The sequence below is a fragment of the Rhinolophus ferrumequinum genome, chromosome 11, assembly GCF_004115265.2.
Source record: "Rhinolophus ferrumequinum isolate MPI-CBG mRhiFer1 chromosome 11, mRhiFer1_v1.p, whole genome shotgun sequence".
Classification (NCBI taxonomy): Eukaryota; Metazoa; Chordata; class Mammalia; order Chiroptera; family Rhinolophidae; genus Rhinolophus; species Rhinolophus ferrumequinum.
The window spans coordinates 80283442-80303659 of record NC_046294.1 but is presented as its reverse complement, the minus strand read 5'-3'; the positions used below and the strand labels follow the sequence as shown (position 1 = coordinate 80303659).

Here is a 20218-nt window from a genome sequence, read left to right as displayed (position 1 = left end):
GGGCTGCGTCCCCTGCCTGTACAGAGGCGCCTCATACCGGTCTGGGCCCTGGCCAGAGAGCTCCGGCTTCTGCAGCTGGGAACTCGCCTCTGGTCGGTCCAAACCACACCCCCTCTCCGCCCCAGGGCAGGCCTGAAGAGTGAGGCGGGAAGCCTTGCCTCTACCTGCTGGACTTCCAAATCGCCCTTAGGGTGGGCGAGACCCGCTGCACTAACGGGAGCCCACAAATCCCCGACCCGGAAAACGCACCAGACAAGGTTCCGTACGCGATTTATTGATCCTAGCCGCTCCGCACCTGTGAAAGCCAACAGGCCCACCCAGGGGAGTTTCCCGGCCACGCAGTACTGTCAGTACCATTGATTTAAAGTCCTTGCAACCAATGGTCTGAGAATGCTTCCTCCGTGCCTCAGCCTCTGCTCTCATTCGTCTGATTAGGTCGGGGACCCTTGACCCAGCCACTGAGGAAATGGCCCAAGCCAGGCCTCGGGGCTGTGTACAAAAGCTCAGGATGCTTTTTCAGAGCACCTCTTCTTCAGCTTTGGAGTTTAAGGATAGCATTAAGGAGTTTAACGATACCGTTAGATTAAGTTCAACAAGATCAGCTCAAGTGCTTAGGGGTATTCTGCACTTTTCTTAAGAGCAGGAGTAAAGGTAGGGGTCACATACCTACCTTCCTGCACATCAGCCTAACCCCCTCATTTTGTGCAACTCCATCCACCCCTAGCCAACGCAAATACAACTCCAAGCTAATGGCAGCAAATAAGAGACAGGCCTAGGGGAGACAGCAAGATAGGGGATACACAATTGCAGGGGATCCTGAATTCTTTAAGCTTAAAATGTGGCCGCCATCCTTGGGCAATAGATTCTCCCACAGGAGTAGCGGTGAAATGATGGAAACTGGTCCTTCCTCCACAAGGCTCACACTAGGGTCCTGTTCTTGCTGTCATAGCAGGGTGTGGCCTGGGGGAAGCAAAGTGTGGCATACTCTGTAGCATTTTGTAACTGCAGGTGCTTCACCTCCTGGGCAGAGCGTGGCTGGGTCCGGCTGCACACTTGAATGTCTGCGTAATATAAGCCGCTGTCCTCTGATCTGAGGCCTTGATTCCTCTCCTGAGATGCAGGCTGCTCTAACACCCGCTCACACCTGTGTCCTGTTGAGTCATGGCCCTGTGAGGAATGGACAGTATTAAAATGGAGATTCTTGGCTGGTTTGGCCCCTCACCTTCAATGCAGGCTCAGTTAGACTGACGTCCCTTCACTTTGCTCCTTTGGGGAGCAGAGGAGGATGGGCAGAACAAGCAAGTTCTGCAGATGACTGAGATGTGTCTGTTTCAGGGTCAAAAAGCCAAGTCCTGGGATCCCATATCTAAGCAGCCCGCAAGAAGGAACAGAGGCCTATCATTACCTTTGTGCCATTCAGCTGCTGCTGCTGCTGCTGCTTCAGTGTCCATCTTGGTTGACTCCCTGAGATGAGGAAATCCAGCTTAAATCCATTCTCTCTTCCCTGTCTCTACTGAAGTTACCCTCTTCAAATCTCTATTAAACTATATGGTGGGCTTCTAACTAATCTCCCTGCCTCTGTTCTCACCTTTTTCACTTCTACCATTCCCACACCTTAGCAGGGTGTGCAATCTGGCCCTTTCACAATCTCATAATATCTTCCATCCTTGGAGGCGGCCAGATGGCTCAGTTGGTTAGAGCGCAAGCTCTGACCAACAGGGTTGCTGGTTAGATTCCCCCATGGGCCAGTGAGCTGCGCCCTCCACAGCTAGATGGAAGACAACGAGCTGCCGCTGAGCTTCCGGAGGGGTGGCCGGATGGCTCACTTGGTTAGAGCCTCAACAAGGTTGCTGGTTCAATTCTTAGAAATGGTGACTGGACTTGGAACTGAGCTGCGCCCTCCACAACAAGATTGAAGGACAATGACTTGACTTGGAGCTGATGGGCCCTGGAAAAACTCACTGTTCCCCAACATTCCCCAATAAAAAAATTAAAAAAAAAAATCTTTCATCCTCGTTTTTCACCAGACCCTAACATAGTTCAACAAATATATGTTGAAAGCCCATTCGGTTCTCTGTGCCACATTGTGGGAATAGAAGAGTGAGTAGGCTGTTTCTTCTGCCTCAGGGAGCTTACAGTCTATTGGGGGAGACAAATAAGTGCTCAGACTATTACAGTGCAACGTGATAAGTATTCAGCTACACCAAACAATTGGTCACTTTCAATCAAGTCAGTCGCTTCTCTCTCTTTTCTTTCTTTTTTCTGCAGGAGATAAGTCCTCTGCCTAAAAATAGCCTCTTCTCCCTGTTCCTCTTTCAACTTGTGAACTCCTCCCATTGTCCCACAGCATGAACATGCACCTATTATAGCGCGAGTGGATGGCATTACAAATTACGTATCTATCTCTCAAATGTGATTTTTCTGCTCTGCTGGACCTAGACAGTGTATCCTTCCTCTTGTGCCGCTCTGCCTGCTTGGAATTCTGCGGTGCCTCACATACAGGATAAGTGCTTGGGAAATTTTTGCTGGATGAATGAATGAACAACCAAGCTTGCTACTCTGAGATAATGGAAAGGATGAGACTCAGAGTTTCAGAGTTAGTCTTGCACCCGGTAACCCAAAGGTTCTCTTTGATGTACTATCTCTCTTTGTCCCTTCCAAGACTCCTCTTTTCCAAAGACACTGTTTCTATTATCTTTTCTAATTTGCTAGCCCCCTACGCCCTGTCCCCCACCCCACCCAAGTCCCTCTCTTCCCCACAGTTACCTGTTTTCTTTTTCCTCTGGAAAATTGATGGGCAACTCCTGCGAAAAGAAAAACAGATCACTCATGTGTAAGAGCCCAGGCCTCTACCTTCCCTCGTTCATCATTTGCTCTGTCATCTTCTTAACATTCTGGGATGACCTTCCCTCACCTCCCTCTAACATAGTCGCCCCTAAACTAGCCCCAAAGCATTTATCAGGGGTATAACACCCCTCCCAAAGGGATGGTTCTGGAAGGCAGCATGGTACAACTGACATAACCAAACCCAAAATACAGCATCAGGCACTACATGCCAGGGATGTAGCTGAGCTGAGGGCTATTCTGGGATTGTCTAACAGGCTAATCCCAGCAGAGGGTAAGGGAAACCTGCCAAACAATGGGATATTCCTGGATTCAGAGACCCTCTTGCTTCTGCTTCGGTGCTTTTTGGGGGGTCACTGCCACTCAGAGTTCTCATTCTGGGAGTCACAGTAGCTGCCACAACAAGGGCTGACTAATTAGCGTTCCTCAAAGCCCTATCCTAACAGGTGACCTACCTCCCTACTTCCCTGTCTTGTTTTTAATTAACAGAGAAAGTGAGAGATGTTTAACCTTTAAAGTCCACAGCACAGGGAGCTCTGAATTTGGTGAATGACTCAGCTACCCCGCCCTTGCTGCAGTACAGACCTGTTATACTCATTTCTGAGCCCCTGGGGTCCCCAGTGGAGACAATATGTCTCTGTGATTGTCAACTTCTTGATGGCCAGTGAAACCACACTTGTCTGAGGAAATAGGCTGAATAGTTTGGGGCTTACTCCATTGCTTTTTCTTGCTAGTACATTTCCAACTCTCACAGAGTCTGACTTCTGTCTCCCCAAGGACATTTCCTTGTTTTGCTACTTAAAAAGAGAGAAGTAAACTTCTAAATCATGTCCATTTCACTACTGTGGAAAAATCAGGATTTTTCCACACAAATCTGACAAGAGGTTTGTGTTTCGGTTTGATTTTTGGTTTTAACTTGCTGAGTGGAAAGCACTTAGAGTCACCATCTTAACTCTATAGGTGGTTCAGAAGAAAAGCTTTGAAATTACTTCTAGGTCTTTCTACTTTCTCTTCTGCCACATCAGCTCTTCCTTTCTCTTACCTTATCCTAGCCTCTAATTCCTTGCTCCTTGTCACTATTGTCTTCCTGCTTACTTCTACTTGAAAGAAGAAAATATTAATTCTAAAATAACATACTTGCGTGACCCAATTTTGGTGAACAGAGCCTGTTCCCAAGTTGGATATTGCACAATACCTGGACACAACCCAAATGGAATATTCAGTTAGACTCACAGGTGATAAGATTTTATTTTTAGCTTAGAATTAAGGAAACTGAATGGGCACTCTCCTCTATTGGTAGTAGGAGTAAAACTTGGTGCAATTTTTCTAGAACACAATTGGCAATAAGAAGCCTTAAATATAAATATGTAGCAATTCTGTATCCTAAGACATAATCAAACAGGTGCAAATATGGATGCTCGTAACATTATTTACAATTGCAAAAACAACCCCACAAAAACAGGAAATATCCTAAATGTCCAACATTGGTAACTAACTGAATAAATGGCATCTCCAATCAATGGAACATTACATATCCATTTAAGCAAGATGTTGGGAGAACATCTAATAGCATCAAAAATTTTACTCTTTATTAAGTCAATAAAAAAGATAGTAAGATATATTTGGAGATAAAAACTATGCACGTAGGCATTTAAAAAGGATTACATGGAAATACACTCAAATGTACCTGTCGTTTCTGGGTGCTTAGATTTATGGTTCTTATTTTCTACTCTTTAGTATTTTCTAAATTTTCTATAGTGAATATGTATTACTTTTGTAATCAAAAAAATAATATTTTAAAATAAAAATATATTCAATTATCATAGTATCTTTAAGTGTCTGGAAGTTTATTGAGATGAGAAATAGAGAAAAGTAATATTTATCCAGTCTGACTAATATTTTAAGAGGAAAAAATATATTTTGGTTCGAATACCTGATATAGCGTCTTTAGCCAGGTTCTAGAGTCAGACTGACGGTATCAGACTGGCTGTGTGAACTTTAGTAAGTGTTTAATTTCATTAGGCTTCCTTTTTTTATTATTAATAAAAGAGGATAATAACGGAACCTAAACCTCATGGGACTATTGTAAGAATTAAATAAAATAATGAATGTAAACTACTCAACTACGTGCCTGGCATATAATGAGCATCAGGAAAAGCTGATTCCTATGACACCACCATCAGAGGAACTAATAACCAAAAATGAAGAATATGAAGACTTGGGAAGAAAGGAAGTGAAAGTAGCTGTTACATCCCTTTCTCTAGAAGCTTGTATGTTTCTAGATGTCTTACGTTTGTAGGACATCTCAGGGTTTAAAAAGTGCTTTATTTGTTTTTTTCAATCCTGTTATTGTTCCCATTTTACAGATGGGTCACCTAAGGCCATAACACTGTATCTTAAGAAAGCAGGGACCAAATTTTTTATTATTACTATGTCTTCTGCATCTATCACTATGCCTGGTACATATAAATGTTCAATAAAATATTTAATAAATAATTTAGTAGGAACAGGACTTGAATCCAGTGTACTGACTTCAAATCATGTAAGTATATGCATTTTTCAATGTACCTCACCTATCTCTCTAAATATAATAATGTTTTATTCATAAACAAGACATCCTCAAGACTGACCCAGGCATGGAACAGTGTAGCTAAGACACTAGACATGATAAAACCGGGTCCAGGGTTTTATAGTGATGACAATTCTGAGAAAGAACAATAAAGACATTACGATTAATTTACAATGGGGCTTTCACATATTCTCTACTCTTCAAGCCTGTGGTCTAACTACATAGGTCATATTATCTTTATTTGATATATGAGAAAAAAGAGAAGTTACAGGCTTTGCCTAAGGCCACACAGCAAATAAGCATGAAAGTTACATTCAAATATTCCATGGAGAGTGTCCTCCCCACTTCTGCCCTTCCAAATAAACATTTCTCCAAAGGTGATTTGCTTGATTTGGGAAGCAGTGTTATGCAGTGGTTAAAAGTATGGGCTCTGAAATCAGACAGACCTATCTTGGAATCTTGGTTTATTTACTTACGACCAAGTTTCCCCGAAAATAACAGTGGGCCTTATAGTAATTTTTGCTCCAAAAGATGCATTAGGGCTTATGTTCAGGGATGTCATCCTGAAAAATCATGCTAGGACTTATTTTCCGGTTAGGTCTTATGTTCAGGGAAACACGGAAGCCATGTGGCCTCAGACAACTGCTCTGAACCTCAGCTTCTCAGCTGTAAATAATGGGAGGAGTAAGGCCACCTCCCTTTAGAATTGTTGGGGGAAATTAAATGAGATTGTGTGTAAAGTGCCTGGCACATAGTAAGCTATCAAATGCCACAATTATCATCATCTGGGGAAGAAGGGAAGGGACAGGAAAGGAAAGGAGAGGAAGAGGAAGACAAAGAGAAACAATACCAATTCACCATTCCAGCTCTCTGGGTATGCTATAGACAGCTGGCTTGGCTGTGTTTTCCCAAGTCTCCTGAAAGGAGTGAGCACAGAAGGAGGTGCTGTTCTAGTGTTGGCACCAGGAGGTGCCAGGCAGAGGAAGGTGGCAGTAGGAGATCGGCAGAGAACTATCTAATGTGCAGGCTCTATCTTATCCTCAGGGCTTCCATGTCTACTGACAGAGATGTTACCCTCCCCCTTACCCCCTACTCACCAGCTTTTCACGCAGCACAGGCGGTTTCCCATGGTGCTCTGTCTCTGAGGGAGCCCAGCTGTTTTTCTACATAAAGAGGCTTGTGCATTTCCTGGTTCCTGGTTTAGCTTTCAGACTCCCGGGGAGTCTCTGTTAGTGTCAGATTTCAACCTAGCAGGTTGGACTTTGGAAGCCACCTGCTGGAATGATTCCCAGGTGACTGCTCCCAGCCAAAGGGTAGAGGAACACACACCGACGCCAGGTGAGAACTATCTCAGCTTTGGGATTTGGAGCTGCTTTGATGAAGCTATGAACTTGGAGCTTCAAGCTTCAGTGAAAAGAAACCTGAGCTAGATAAGGGCTCTGGTTTTCCTTAGGAAATGTTTCTCCACTACATCACACTGTCATTGAAATATATCCTCTATAATAGTCTTACCGTATGTTTCCCAGCACTACTCAGCTTTAATTGAGTTTCACTTTCAAGGCAATCAGTATCAATTTCTTATTATCTCTGTCCAGAATCTGGGTTTGAATACCGGAGTCTCTTGGAAACTTAAATTTAGGGAAATGTATTCCTTTTATATTCTTTCTCCCTTGCTTTTGGAATTAACTTGGGCAAATCCCTTTTTTCTAGGACTGTGAAATGGAGTGCTGAACCTATTACCTAATCCCCTTTCTGGTCAAAAATCATAGGACTCTATGATTGGAATGGCCTCAGTACTTCTTAACCACTCACTTCCCCATTTTCAGTACAGAATTACAGAATCTCCATTTAAACCTCAACTCAGCTTCTCCTTCCAATGACCCGAACTTACACTCATTCCACGTTTACCAGCAACTAGGATGCAGTCAAGCAAATTCCTCTGTAGAAAATAATGGGCTCTAGAAGAATTTGTAAAACCCGTAATTCTTGTCTCCTATCCTCCCACCCCCATCTTTAGTGTCTTGCTCCAATGCCCAGTTATTTGTGTGCTCTTTATGGGTATTCAAGACCCACCACTCAGCCCTGCACTCCACAGAGAATGCCCTGGACTCTTCACTCCTCTCCATCTTCTTTCCTTATGAAAAATGGGGACAGTAGGAGTGACAGCCATACAGAATTGTGGTGAAGATTATATGAGATAATGTGCCAGTCCAGGGTCTGACACATGGGGAGCTCTCAGTAAGCCCTAGCTATTGTTATTATTATTACTTCTTATTCTCAGCAAATTGTCAGATGGTAAAGCATCTTGCTTTAGTATCTTGTGCTAGGTCATTGCACCAGCCTTATTTTGTAGTCATGCTTCTGCCCGGCAATCCATTCTGTACTCTACTATTAACTGTATCCTTTTCATCCTATTACCTGAGCTTCTTAGCCTGGCACTCAAAGCCCTCCGCATCTGGTCCCTTTCCAGACAATTTCTCTAATTTAAAGGAGAAATGTAAAGGAAAACACCTAAGAGATTTTATATGGCCAGAAACTCCAAAAGAACCAACAGTGTGTAGCGGTTGGTTCCAGAAAATGTGATACACTTAAAACAGCACTAATAGAAGTCTAGAGTGATAAACAAGGGTATTGATTACTTCACCAAAGGCTGTACCAGTCAGTCGTGGAATAATAATTTTAGGTCTACATGTTGGATTTCAGATTGTGTTGTCAAAAGGCAGTGTGTTCAAGAGAGAGTTGTCTGGGTAATAATTGTTATGGAATGTCCTGTAAAATATGGGTAAAAGAATTAGGTATGTTTAGTTGGGGAAGGGAAGCCTTAGGAGGATAGGATGGTTATCTTTAAGTCCTTCAGATGAAGAACCTCAAGTGAAAGAAGAATTGCATTTATTTTCTGGACATAACCAAAACCAATGGGCAGATGTTACTGAAATGCAGATTTTGGTTTAATAGAAGGAAGAATTTATAACAGATTTGACTAAAAGGAAAATGAAGTAGGCTACTTTATGAAGTTTTTAGTTCTATGTCACTCAAAATGTCCCAGAAGTTCACTAATAATCTTGAAACAATTTGAACAGGGTGGGGATTTGAACTAAATCAAAGGTCTCAATTTTTTTTCTAGCTAAGGAACCCTTTCTTTTAAGTAAAGCTTATGTAAAAATCCCAGTTACAAAACAGATCAATGTGAAACTGTTCTGATTGAAGTCTGAATAGGATCCTTTTATTACTTTTTTTCTTCTCAGCTAGGTACTAATATTCCCGAGAGAAAACAATAAAAGACCATAGTTTTTATAGTTTATACTTACAATGTGTATCCCCTATAGTGTATATTACTTGGGTTTAACAAATATTTGTTGAGCGAACAAATGGATATATCAACAGTTATTTCTCTGAAGCATGCTCTCATTTTAAATTGACGGAAATCCTTTAATCAAGTGAGGGTTCTTACCCTGGGGGGTCCACAGATCCCTAAGAGGGGTATATGAATGGATCTTAAGAGCTGTATGAACCTATTCAAATTGTGTGCCAAATTTGGGAGCATATGTATTTTTCTGGTAAGAGGATCTATCGCTTTTGTCAGATTTTCAAATGGGTCTATAACCCAACAAAGCTAAGAATCCACCACTTTAATGGAAGAATTTCAGATGTCCACCACAGCCTCATAAAATATATATTTTGGGGCAGGGAGGTCCGGGTCCTCTCCAAATCATACACATGCCTGCTCTCTTGATCACAGAGAGTAATTGAGGGGTCAGATACCCAGGGTCTCTTGCACACATCATACCTTTCGTGATAAGACTCCACTTCCAAAGGATGCTGCCCTGGCCATCACCAACAGCCCTTGTTTCCCTTGCATTTAGCCTGGAATGACCATGTGTGGGGTAGTGATGCAGTGGTTCCTCTCTTGGTATGTTCCAAGATAGGAGGCAAATTTCTGTCATGGGCCTCCCCTGTGCGGAGGATAGTGGTTTGGTGATAATGGCAGAGATTTCTGCGTCTGTACCCTTGTGTATACATACTTGGTCCTTCAGAATCAGAGACCATTTTCAGTGGACAGACCTCAGGATGGGAAAACAGGGCTGTAGGCAATCCTCTCCAGCCAAAACCTGCTTTCCCAACCCCTACCCCAAATAAGCCAGACAGTCTGGAGACCCTTGTTTTTGTGTTTCTAATCACCAGCTCAGACAGTGCCCTCTGGGCTGTTTGGATGGCATATCCCTTTTCCCTCCCAGGATCACTCTCTCTTTTGTTGCATTGTGAGAAAATTATGGCTAGGAATTTAATCTGGAGCCAGTGTTAGCTTCTGGGTGTGACCTCAGCATCCAAGTGCGAGCTCAGGGTTCTGTAGTGCTGGGTACACCTAACTGAGGAGCATTTTCTCTAGATGGCTATGAGACCTCTTCCCTCCCTGCCCACCCCCTCCTCCAGGCCACAGAATAGGGAGCGGCACAAACAAGGCCCTGAGATTTGGGTTTATTCAGCTCCACCCAGAACTAAACCAAAGACTAGGACATGTCCCAAGGGACCAAACCATACATTGTGGCCCATGCACTTTTCCATTCCCCCAAGGATGCTGCTGCCTCTCCGGTGGTGGCAGCTGCTCATATCATTGCACGAGGGAGAAAGTGCTGGGTGCTGGGTCTGTGGCACTCAGGGCTCAACTCTGGCTGCCTCCTCCTCTTCCTCCGGATCAGGAGGTGCAGGGAGCAAGGAGATATAGACCTCATTGACCTCAGTGTCCAAATGTCGGCCACCCCGAGGCGCCTCCAGGTTAAGGATGCCATCATGCGAGAGAGCAGCACGGACCCGCCAGGGGTCAACATCAGCAGGCAGGACATAGGTGCGGCAGAACTCTCGGGACACGAAGCCGTGGCGGTCCAGGCGCTGGGGGTGCCGGGCAGACACCTCCAGCAAGTTGTCCACAGTCCTCACGGTCACCTCATCTGGGGTAAAGTGGCTCACGTCCAGAAATGCCTGGAACTTGCCCTCACTGAGCCTGAGCTCGGAGGCCCCTGCCCTGCTGCCCTCCCCAGCTCTGGTGGCCCGGGGCCGGACATAGTAGCCATGGTAGAGGGTGGGGGTCAGGATCTCTTCTGGTAGGAGGCCTGAGGGGCAGAGAAAGAGAAGGCAAGAGGCAGGATGAGGGAGCATGAGGTAGGAACGGGGTGAAATGAGAGATGAGGACTGGGGAGAGCAGGAGGGGAGTCAGAAGTAGGTAAGGGGAGAGGGTGGGGGACACAGCGACTAGAAGGAGGCAACGGGGAGAAGGGATTGAGAAAGGAAATGAGATGGGGGCAGAGGAGGGCAAACCAAAGCAGAACTGGGTAAACAGAAGGGGAACAAGAGGCATCCTTAGGGGGGCAGGGGGCAGGTGTCAGAGCACTGCTCTTACCACCTCTACTCTGAGGTCAGTAGAAAGGGAAAAGAGCCCTGCTTGGAGGGAGTGAGGGGGGAGCTGGGGTGGGAGATGGCTCGCCCCAGGAGTTCAGTTAAGCCCGGAGTGGGGTGGAGGCCAGCACCGTTGGGAGGTCAGCCCAGAATTTCAGGCGGTGGGGGTGGGAGGCAAGGAAGTGGCGGCTGTGCCATACCTTCTCCGAAGCGCTGCTCACCCAGGCGGCTCGGGTTGGCAAACTCGTACTCGGCGGTGGCTGGGTGGGCATGTGGCACCGAGCGGCCCGACATGGTTGCAGACGTGTCAGAGGCCCCGGTCCGAGGTGCACCGAGACCCCACCAGCTGCCTGGAGAGCCAGGGCTCGGTCCGAGGTGGGGGCGGGGTCTACACCACCCAAAATAGTGTCGAGCCTCGAGCCTCGGGGAGGGGCGGGCAGCGGGGCCCTGAGCGCCAGCCAAGAGTGTGTGACCAGCGCTGCCTGGACCCCCGCCCCCTCCCCTGCACACCCTTCAGCTGTCGCAGGGGACTCCAGAGGACAGCTGGGGGTCCTGGCTGGGGAGCGAGCTGGGGAGCGGTGGCTAGCATTAGAGGCCCTAGAGAGGCCTCGCTGAGACCCTCACAGTTTGCACATTGTCCACGCCACCTTTTCTCCTCCTCAGTCGCACCCCACTTCATAAAGCTCTCCTGGATTTAATGTTCTGCCAGCCTTATAAGGTGAAAGAGGAACACTTTTCTTCCTTCTCTTTGGGGTGGGGTGAGGGCTCTTCCTGCCCAGATTAATGTCAGGGTCCTTACCTGAACCCACATCAACTTTGAGCACCACACAGATGCCTGCCACAGACATGTTGGTGATCACTGCTCTCCTCCAGGGACCCACAAAGAGTTAATGTCTCTGGGGCCCAGCCAAGGAAGATTCCAGTTCCTGCCCAGGCCCAAGATAGTTGCTGGCTGGATTCCCCTGGCTCCCTAGGCTGGAGAGGAGGAGGGGCACACCTCCTGCCTGCTTGGGATTCTTGACTCTGTCCCAGTCAAGGGGGGCGGGAGGGACGGGGTGGGGGGGATAGGGTGTGGGCAGAAAGCTAGTGAAACAAGTCCAGGGCAAGTCACTGGACAGCTCAGACGTGTTTGTATTTCTCTTTTCTTAGCTCAGTGAGTACTGGGTATGTGTCACACTGCCAAATCTCCGATCACAAGTCTCTATGAACGGGTGGTGAGCTAGGATAATAAAACCCCTGACATCACCGTTCCAGAAGCTTCACAAGACTGCATATATAAAGCGCTGGTTGTAGCTGCAGCTGAAGGAGCTGACCAGCCAGCTGACCCCCAGCAGTCAAAAAGCCACCATGGATATTGCCATTCACCACCCCTGGATCCGACGCCCCTTCTTTCCTTTCCACTCCCCCAGCCGCCTCTTTGACCAGTTCTTTGGAGAGCACCTGTTGGAGTCTGATTTCTTCCCACCTTCTACTTCCCTGAGCCCTTTCTACTTTCGGCTGCCCTCATTCCTGCGGGCACCCAGCTGGGTTGACACTGGGCTCTCAGAGGTAAGTCTCCCCTCTGTAGGACAGGAGAGTTCTTCCTGAACCTTCTGGAAAAATGTCTGTCTGCTCTACTTCTCCTGTCTGTCTAAATCTGGCTATGTCTAAGTGTCCTAAATCTCTTACGCAATTGCGTGTCCTGCAGCGAAGAAAGATGAGGTTACTAGTTCCTCTGTCTCTCCCCCAGTCACCTGTTTGTCTTTGATGCTTCTCTATATCCTACTTACTACATCTTTCCCATGTGCTAGGAAGATCATCCATACCCTAACTTCTAAGAAGGATGCCCCTTTCTGGTTTTGTTCATAAGTATCTACAGGGAAAGAGCTGCCTTCAAACTCCTTTGCTCACCATTTCTAATACCTCATACTCCTGACAAATTTTATCATCTTAAGTTTCAGACCAGGAGACAGCCCTACCTCATTGTGAGTTTGTCATCCCCACTGAATGGAGCTGGAGACAGCAACCGCTATTTTCTTCCTTCTTACTCCCTCTTCTGTGATTTTCTGAGTTTCTCAGGGCTGTGACAGGGCACTGGCCTGGGTCTAAGCCTAAGGAGGAAAGATGTAGGTCCAGTCTTAGGACCCCCACTTGTCCTAAGAGGGCGAGAGAATGGAGTGAACATACAAGGTGGACAGAAGCCGTCACAGATAACACTCTAGTTTAAAAATATTCAAGTGTGAATAAATAGGAGCTGAGTGGGCAAGGGCTTTGGAAAGACAATCATGGCCAGCACAACATTCCAGATTGAGTGGGTGGGAAACTTGGCAGAGACCTGAGCAAGAAGAAGAGGCCTTTGTCTAACAGACAAATGACAAGGCCAGGCATTGGGGTCAGAGAGGCAGTAGAAGCCAGGCCCAGACCCATCCTTGTGATTATTCCCCCTGGGTGGCCTGTTGTCTTCCCTGTCCCTGTAAATAAAGTTTGATCCTGATGACCAAGTGCTGTGCCTTGGGTACCACTGTGGTGGCTCCCCTAAACCAGAGAATCATGTTTATTTAAAAAGGAATTTTTTTGCCAAAAAGAGGAGACTAAATTACCTGCCTAGAAAGCAAGTCAGCAGAATGGTAAGACTGCACTACTTATCCACATTCCTACCATATTTTTCTCCTACCCCCTCCTCTCCACCTTACTATTTCTAGATGCGTCTGGAGAAGGACAGATTCTCTGTCAACCTGGATGTGAAGCACTTCTCCCCAGAGGAACTCAAGGTCAAGGTGCTGGGAGATGTGATTGAGGTGCACGGCAAACATGAAGAGCGCCAGGTATGCAGCTTGTTTTCTCTACTGTTCATTCATTCAGGGCATACTATATACATACCATCAGCCTTTGAGGCTGGCAACATTTCAGTCCTAAACCATTAGGGTCTGGAACAGGGATAGACCTGGCGTTGTTGTTGTTGTTTTGGCCAGAGACATGATCCGTTGTTTGTTTTGATTTGATTGCCTTAGATAGGACAAATGGGCTTCCCATTTAAGCCAGTGGTCCGAAACCTTAGCCACGTTAGAATCACAAAGGGAATTGTAAAAAATTCCAGTGCTCTGGTTTATCTCAGACCAATTAAATCAGAATTTTTAGGGATGGAACCTAGGCATCAACATTTTTATAAAGCTCCCTAGGTAATTCTAATGTACAGTCAAGGATGAAGACCGCTGACTTAGGCATAGTGCTTGTCCGACACCTGGTTGCTTTTCATAATTACATTAACTGCATGTACCCCGAAGGCTCTTGAGTTTGGGACTTTTCTTTTAGATGTTCAGGAATCCTTTTCTGTTTAGCCCTTCTTAGTCCTGAACTACACGGTCTGCCTAAGTTTCAGAGCTGTACTCAGCTCCTAATACTGTAGAGCCCATGTAGAAATCAGTTAATTAAGAGCCTGTCTGGATAAATGCTTGAGATTCAGCAGATATAAGGGTTAGGGTCCACTGCTCTTTAGCAGAATACTCAAGGATGGAATAACTTCTCATCACTTTCTGGGAGGGTTTTTTGATGGGTTTGCTTCTTACCAATTGGTGATAACTGAGAACCTTATTCATCAAACAGTACAGTTTTAGTCCCTCCGCCTGTTTCTGTTTTGTGTGTATGATTTTAGTTTGGGTCAGAGTCTCCCTGGATGGAGTCTTTTTTTTTTTTTTTTTTTTTTCCCCTAATGGTAGCAGTCCTATTGGCCTGGAACATTCTGGGACCTTCCCTGAAGAGTCAAGACAATTTCTAAGCTTCCTTAGGGATTCAGATCTTCAATGCCGGATGATATTCCAAATCCTGTAGGCCCAACAAACATAGATCTAATCCTCTGGGAAATACATCTAAACATATCCATGCCTCCGGGTTATGAAGTTTTGCCTGTTTCAGACTTCTCAGATTCTCATTGGTAGGAGTGACCACCTAGGCAGCTTCTTCTTCGTCCCAAAAAGGACAGCTTTTTTTCATGTTGCCACAGTATTGGTCATTCCTAAGGGGAAGGAGGATGTTTGAGTTCTAAGCAAGTGGTGCTATTTTCCTGTTCTTATCTCTCTGCCTCTTTCCTTGTTCTCTTGGATTAGGATGAACATGGTTTCATCTCCCGGGAGTTCCACAGGAAATACCGGATTCCAGCGGATGTGGACCCTCTAGCCATTACTTCGTCCCTGTCATCTGATGGGGTCCTCACCGTGAATGGACCAAGGAAACAGGCCTCTGGCCCCGAGCGCACCATTCCCATCACCCGTGAAGATAAGCCTGCTGTCACTGCAGCCTCCAAGAAGTAGATGCCCTCTCTCTAATTGCATTTTTTAAAACAAAAAACTTTCCCCACCAGTGAATGGAAATCTTGTGACTAGTGCTGAAGTTTATTAATGCTAAGGGCAGGCCCAAATTATTAAGCTAATAAAATATCATTCAGCAACAGATAACTGTCTTGTGTTTGAATATTCCACGTTTACTTTTTCAAATGGACAAATACAGCACATCCATTTAATCATCACATTATGATTTAGGGGGCTCCAGAGTCAGAATGAATATCTCCACCACTTACTAACATTATAAATTTAGCAAGTCATTTAATCTTTCTAGCCTGTAGGACTTCCATTTATAACATGGGGTTACTGATTTGTACGCTTGTTGTAAGGAGTAAATTAAGGAGAAAAAGTAGTTAAAGCCCTTGGCAGAGTTCAAGGAGTTCCTCTCTGTCCTCCCTCTTTGATTTAGGCCCTCAGTTCCAACAACAAATCTGAATAAACTCTGGAAAACAACGCATAAAAAGCCCTAGTGCCTCTCTGAAATTAATCATGTTTCCAGGGAGGAGATGGTACCACCTCACCGCCCATGATATTTGACATTTTCCTGTTGATAAGTATTGCCTTCAGCTGATTCACAAAGGCAATTCAATAGGACTTGAGTGATTATCATCAAACAAGCCTCTCAGGTGTAGTCTCTAAATTATCCAGCAAATACCTATTAAAACCAAGACTGGGAAATACCCAATTCAATGACCCACCATAAAAAAGTTGTTTTAGAATTATAATTAATAACTGATCAATAAGTGAGTCTATTATTTAGCTTAAACAAGGACATATTACTCTATAAAAACATCTTCATTTTATTTTGTTAGCCTAGACAAAACTTCTGATTCAATTAATGAAAAATAGCCCTGGTGTATGTTATCTGGCATAAATGTTTTTTCTTCTTTATCTCTGGGCTCATCATTCCCTACTCCCCAGTAGTTTTGCACTTGTCTCCATTTCATTTTCTACATCCCTCCCCAGTTCTAAACCAGGTTTTACAATGATGAGTGGGGCTGCTGTCCTGTTATCATATTGGGTATCATCACAGTGCCACAGGATGGCTTATATAAGTTTGTAATCACAATGCTATGTCTGTGTCTCCCACCTCACTAAGCCCATAGTTTCTATTCAACTACAGCCCCCCAGAAGCTTGATGAACAGGATTCTCCCAGATTTTTCACAAATGGGAAAATCCCATAATAGCTTCCTGGCTTTAAGCAATGAGCTGGTTTCTTCCATCTTGGATTGAACATTTTTAATCCCTTTATTCCATAGAAGTCAAACTCATAGCTGCCACTGTCTTCTTCTAGACCTAGAAGCTAACATGCCCATTTCCTGAATTTTATTTTTATTTATTTAAATATTTTGTTACTTATTTTGTCCATATTGTTATCTTTTCTGCTTTAAAAAAACTCTATGATTGCTATGTTAGGAATAGAGGGACTGCATCAAACATGAACTTACTGTTCTATCTTGTCAAAAAGTCTGTCTCCTATTTACTCTTCAACCTACCACTTTTCTGAGACTGTATTTATGAAAGTGAAAGTTTTGCTAAAGCTAATAGACACTTCCACTATTGTTGACGTTTATACTCTGCATTTGCTAATCCATTTGACTACCCACCTTTTCTTTAAATCTCATTCCCTTGGTTCCTATGACATTGTGCTAAACAGGTTTTTCTCCCATCTTCCTGATCACTTCTCTTTTTTTATGAGCTCATCTTTCTCTGCCAGTAATTCAAGTTTGCCTTTCCAATAATTCTGTTGTTGGCCTTTTCCCATCCCTCTTTTTGATAAACTTATATTATACTATTAACTCCCATATCTTCAACTCTCACCAATGTGCTTCCATATTCTGAATTTATACTTCCATGCCAGATGTGTCTCCAGAGAACTAGAATTACATGTCCAACTACTTATCAAACGTTTGTTTGAATTCCCAAAGGCTCACAACTCAAAATACTTACAACTGTATCCATAACCTTCTGTCTCAATTTTTTTTCTTCCTAATGTATTCCATATCTTGGTGAATCCCATAGTTCTATTTTATGTATCTTAACCACTAATTTTTTATATTATATATAAAAGCATCACAACTCAAAATACTTACAACTGTATCCATAACCTTCTGTCTCAATTTTTTTTCTTCCTAATGTATTCCATATCTTGGTGAATCCCATAGTTCTATTTTATGTATCTTAACCACTAATTTTTTATATTATATATCAGTTCACACAGTTGTCAAAACCAGAAATCAAGGAATTATTTGACCTATTTTGAAAACCAAAATAGACAACGATAAAATCAACAAAAAGAAAAATGAAGGAATAACTTCATTTGAAAAGAATAATAAATATTAAACAAAGAGAAGCAGACACGTTAAAAAACATATGAATATGAAAAAGAACCATTTATATATATTAGAAATCAGCTGATGTTATAAATGCTATAAGGGACAAAGCTTCATATTTACAAACTGAAAGATAGCTGAGGAATTCACTCAGAATGAGGCAAGTTGTGGAAAAAAGGTATTAAAAAATCAGAACAGAATCATCCTGTCAATTTCTTTTAAAAATCTTGAGCTTTTGATAGCTATTACATTAAATCTATAAATCATTTTGGGAAAAAGTGATATCTTTATAATACCGAGTCTTCTACTCCATGAACATAATTTTCCTTTCAAAACACCAACTTTGACATTATTGATTTTCTCTGTTATATTTTATTGATTTCAGCTTTATTGTTAATTTTTTTCTTCTATTTACTTTGGTTTTAATTTGCTCTTACCTCTTCTACCTGCTTAAGGTTGAAACTTTAGATCATTGATTATACTCTTGTTTTCTTCCATAATATAGGCATTTAAAGCTATAAATTTCCCTTTAAACACTGCTTTTGTTGAATCCCACCCCCCAAAAAAAAATCAGAACAGTGAAGATATATGGTAGAAAGAATGAGAGACTCCAATATGTATCCAAATAGGTGGTTTAGAAGAATTAATGGAAAAAAATAGTAAAGCATTATTTGAACAGATTTTCCAGAATTGAAGTCAAACCTGAGTCCTCAGACACTGGGCAGGATAAACAATACCAAATATGAACGTAAAAAACATCACTGTGAAAATTCAAAATAAAGGGAAAATCTTAAAAGATATGAACACAAAAAGATATAGTGACTATGAATGAATTACAAATAGACCGACAGCAGACTTCTCAGCATCATTAAAGATCAAAAGAATATGGAGTAATGACTTCAAAGTGCTGGTTGGGTAGGAATAGCTGTTAACCCATGGTTTTAGTTATCACTCAAAATAAAATGTTCCAGGAATGGCAAGGATGTCAATGTTGGAAAAATCTCTCAATATAACTCATTACCTTAATAGAGTAAAAGAAAATAAATCTTATGATTATCTTAAATTATGTATGGTTCAGGCCCCATATTTAAAGGGGGGAAAATTCCTGTCTGTTAACAAACCAGGAATACAAGGGAGTTTCCTTAACTTGGTAAACATGACATAGCAACACCCAAAACCAACCATTATATTTAACCAAAGAAAATTTGAATATACTGCTTTTACAATTCTGAGCAAGACAAAGGTGCTCACTATCACTCCTAATATTTAACTTGGCATGAAAGGTTCTGGCTGATGCCATAATAAAAGAAAAATAATAAGAGATGTAAGAATTAGAGGAGAAGAGATGAAACTATCATTATCTGTAAATTATATAATCATCTGCCAACATAACCCCAACAGACTCAACAGACAAACTATTGGAACCAATAACAGAGTTCAACAAGTTTGTAGGATACAATCTTATAGAATACTATTCTGGGTATCTATTCCTGCATATCAAACTACCCCAAAATTTAGTAGCTTAAAATATAATCATTTTATTAGACCTTACTATTTTGTAGCACAGTGCTCAGCTGGGCAATACTTCAGCTCCTCGTGGCATTGACTGGGGTCACTTGGTGGTATTCAGCTGGTAGGTAGTCTGATCTTTACGCTTTAAGATGACATGACTCTCATTCCTTAGCTTGGTGACGATGAGTGGAAGTCCGGGCTCAGCTGGGCCCCTCTCCCTCTCTTTGTAGAGTCAGGGCCTCTCTGTTGGGTTTCTCTGTCAGGTAGCTGGAATTCTTATATGGTGGCTCGGGGCTCCAAGGAGTGTTCCACAAGACAGGAAGTGGGAGCTGCCAGTTTCTTAAGGCCTGGGCCTGGGAATTTGCACAGTGTTACTTTTGCCATATTCTTTTGGTCAAAGCAGTTCCAGAACCTGCAACTATAGATTCTACATTTAAAAGGAAGGGGCGTAGACTTCCACCTGTTGATGAGAGAAGTGTCAAGGAATTTGTGGCCATCTTGAGTTCTCCCCAGGAGTTGATAGAAAGGGAGAAGATATACGCACTCTCTAAAATTTACAAGGAATTAATAGATGGAACATACAAAGAACTCCTGCAAATCAAGAAAAGGACAGCTATTCCAATAAAAAAAAATGAACAAAGACTATACATAAGAAATTTATAGAAATGAAAACCAAAAAGCCAAAATGCTTACAAAGAAATGCTGGAAATCATTAGTAGTTAGTGAAATGCAAATCAAAATAACAATAGTGTCATTTAAAAACAGGCTTTCTCAATATTGCATTACTGACATTTTAAGCCAGATAATTCCTTGTTGTGGGCTTTTCTGTGCATTGTAGGATGGTTAGCAGCATCCCTGGCCTTTACCCACTGGATCCAGTAGACATACCAGTTATAACAATCAAAAATGTTTATAGACATTGTCAATTGTCTCCTGAGGGACAAAATTGCTCCTGGTTGACAACCACCACTTTACACATCTATCAGCTTGGCAAAAAAATAGAAAGCTGGATAATGCTAAGTGCTGGCAGAGATATGGCAACATAGGAAACCCCAGGCATTGGTGGTGGGTGTGTGAGTGGCACAGCCATTCTTGAGAGCAACAGTCAATTTAAACATACGCATACCTCATGCCTCAGCAATTCAGAAAAAGGGTAATTTACACAGGTCTATAAAGGGACATATATGAGAATATTCTCTGCAGCCTTGTTTGACAGTGCGGAGTTAGAGCCAAATTACAATGTGGTGGCAGA

The 20218-nt window shown here is 43.2% G+C and overlaps 3 protein-coding genes across 4 annotated transcripts; 1 reads left to right on the top strand and 2 right to left on the bottom strand.

Moving 5' to 3' along the window:
- Positions 1-253: 253 nt before the first annotated feature.
- On the bottom strand, positions 254-6732 carry C11H11orf52 (chromosome 11 C11orf52 homolog). Its single transcript, XM_033121026.1, has 4 exons — positions 6511-6732; positions 2767-2804; positions 1406-1464; positions 254-1167 (listed from the first exon to the last, which is right to left on the bottom strand). The coding sequence occupies exons 1-4, from the start codon at positions 6540-6542 to the stop codon at positions 919-921; spliced, it is 378 nt and encodes a 125-aa protein (XP_032976917.1). The 5' UTR covers positions 6543-6732; the 3' UTR covers positions 254-918.
- A 3127-nt stretch (positions 6733-9859) lies between these two features.
- On the bottom strand, positions 9860-11509 carry HSPB2 (heat shock protein family B (small) member 2). The gene is made up of 2 exons (XM_033121023.1): positions 11005-11509; positions 9860-10521 (listed from the first exon to the last, which is right to left on the bottom strand). Exons 1-2 carry the CDS (start codon positions 11096-11098, stop codon positions 10067-10069), a joined length of 549 nt encoding a protein of 182 aa, XP_032976914.1. The 5' UTR covers positions 11099-11509; the 3' UTR covers positions 9860-10066.
- A 434-nt stretch (positions 11510-11943) lies between these two features.
- CRYAB (crystallin alpha B) lies at positions 11944-15234 on the top strand. Of its 2 annotated transcripts, none has more exons than XM_033121024.1 (3): positions 11944-12352; positions 13486-13608; positions 14887-15234. In XM_033121024.1, the coding sequence occupies exons 1-3, from the start codon at positions 12152-12154 to the stop codon at positions 15088-15090; spliced, it is 528 nt and encodes a 175-aa protein (XP_032976915.1). In that variant the 5' UTR covers positions 11944-12151; the 3' UTR covers positions 15091-15234. The 2 variants fall into 2 exon arrangements, with proteins under 2 accessions (XP_032976915.1, XP_032976916.1); XM_033121025.1 differs by lacking the exon at positions 11944-12352 and adding an exon at positions 13204-13410.
- The last annotated feature ends 4984 nt before the right edge of the window (positions 15235-20218 follow it).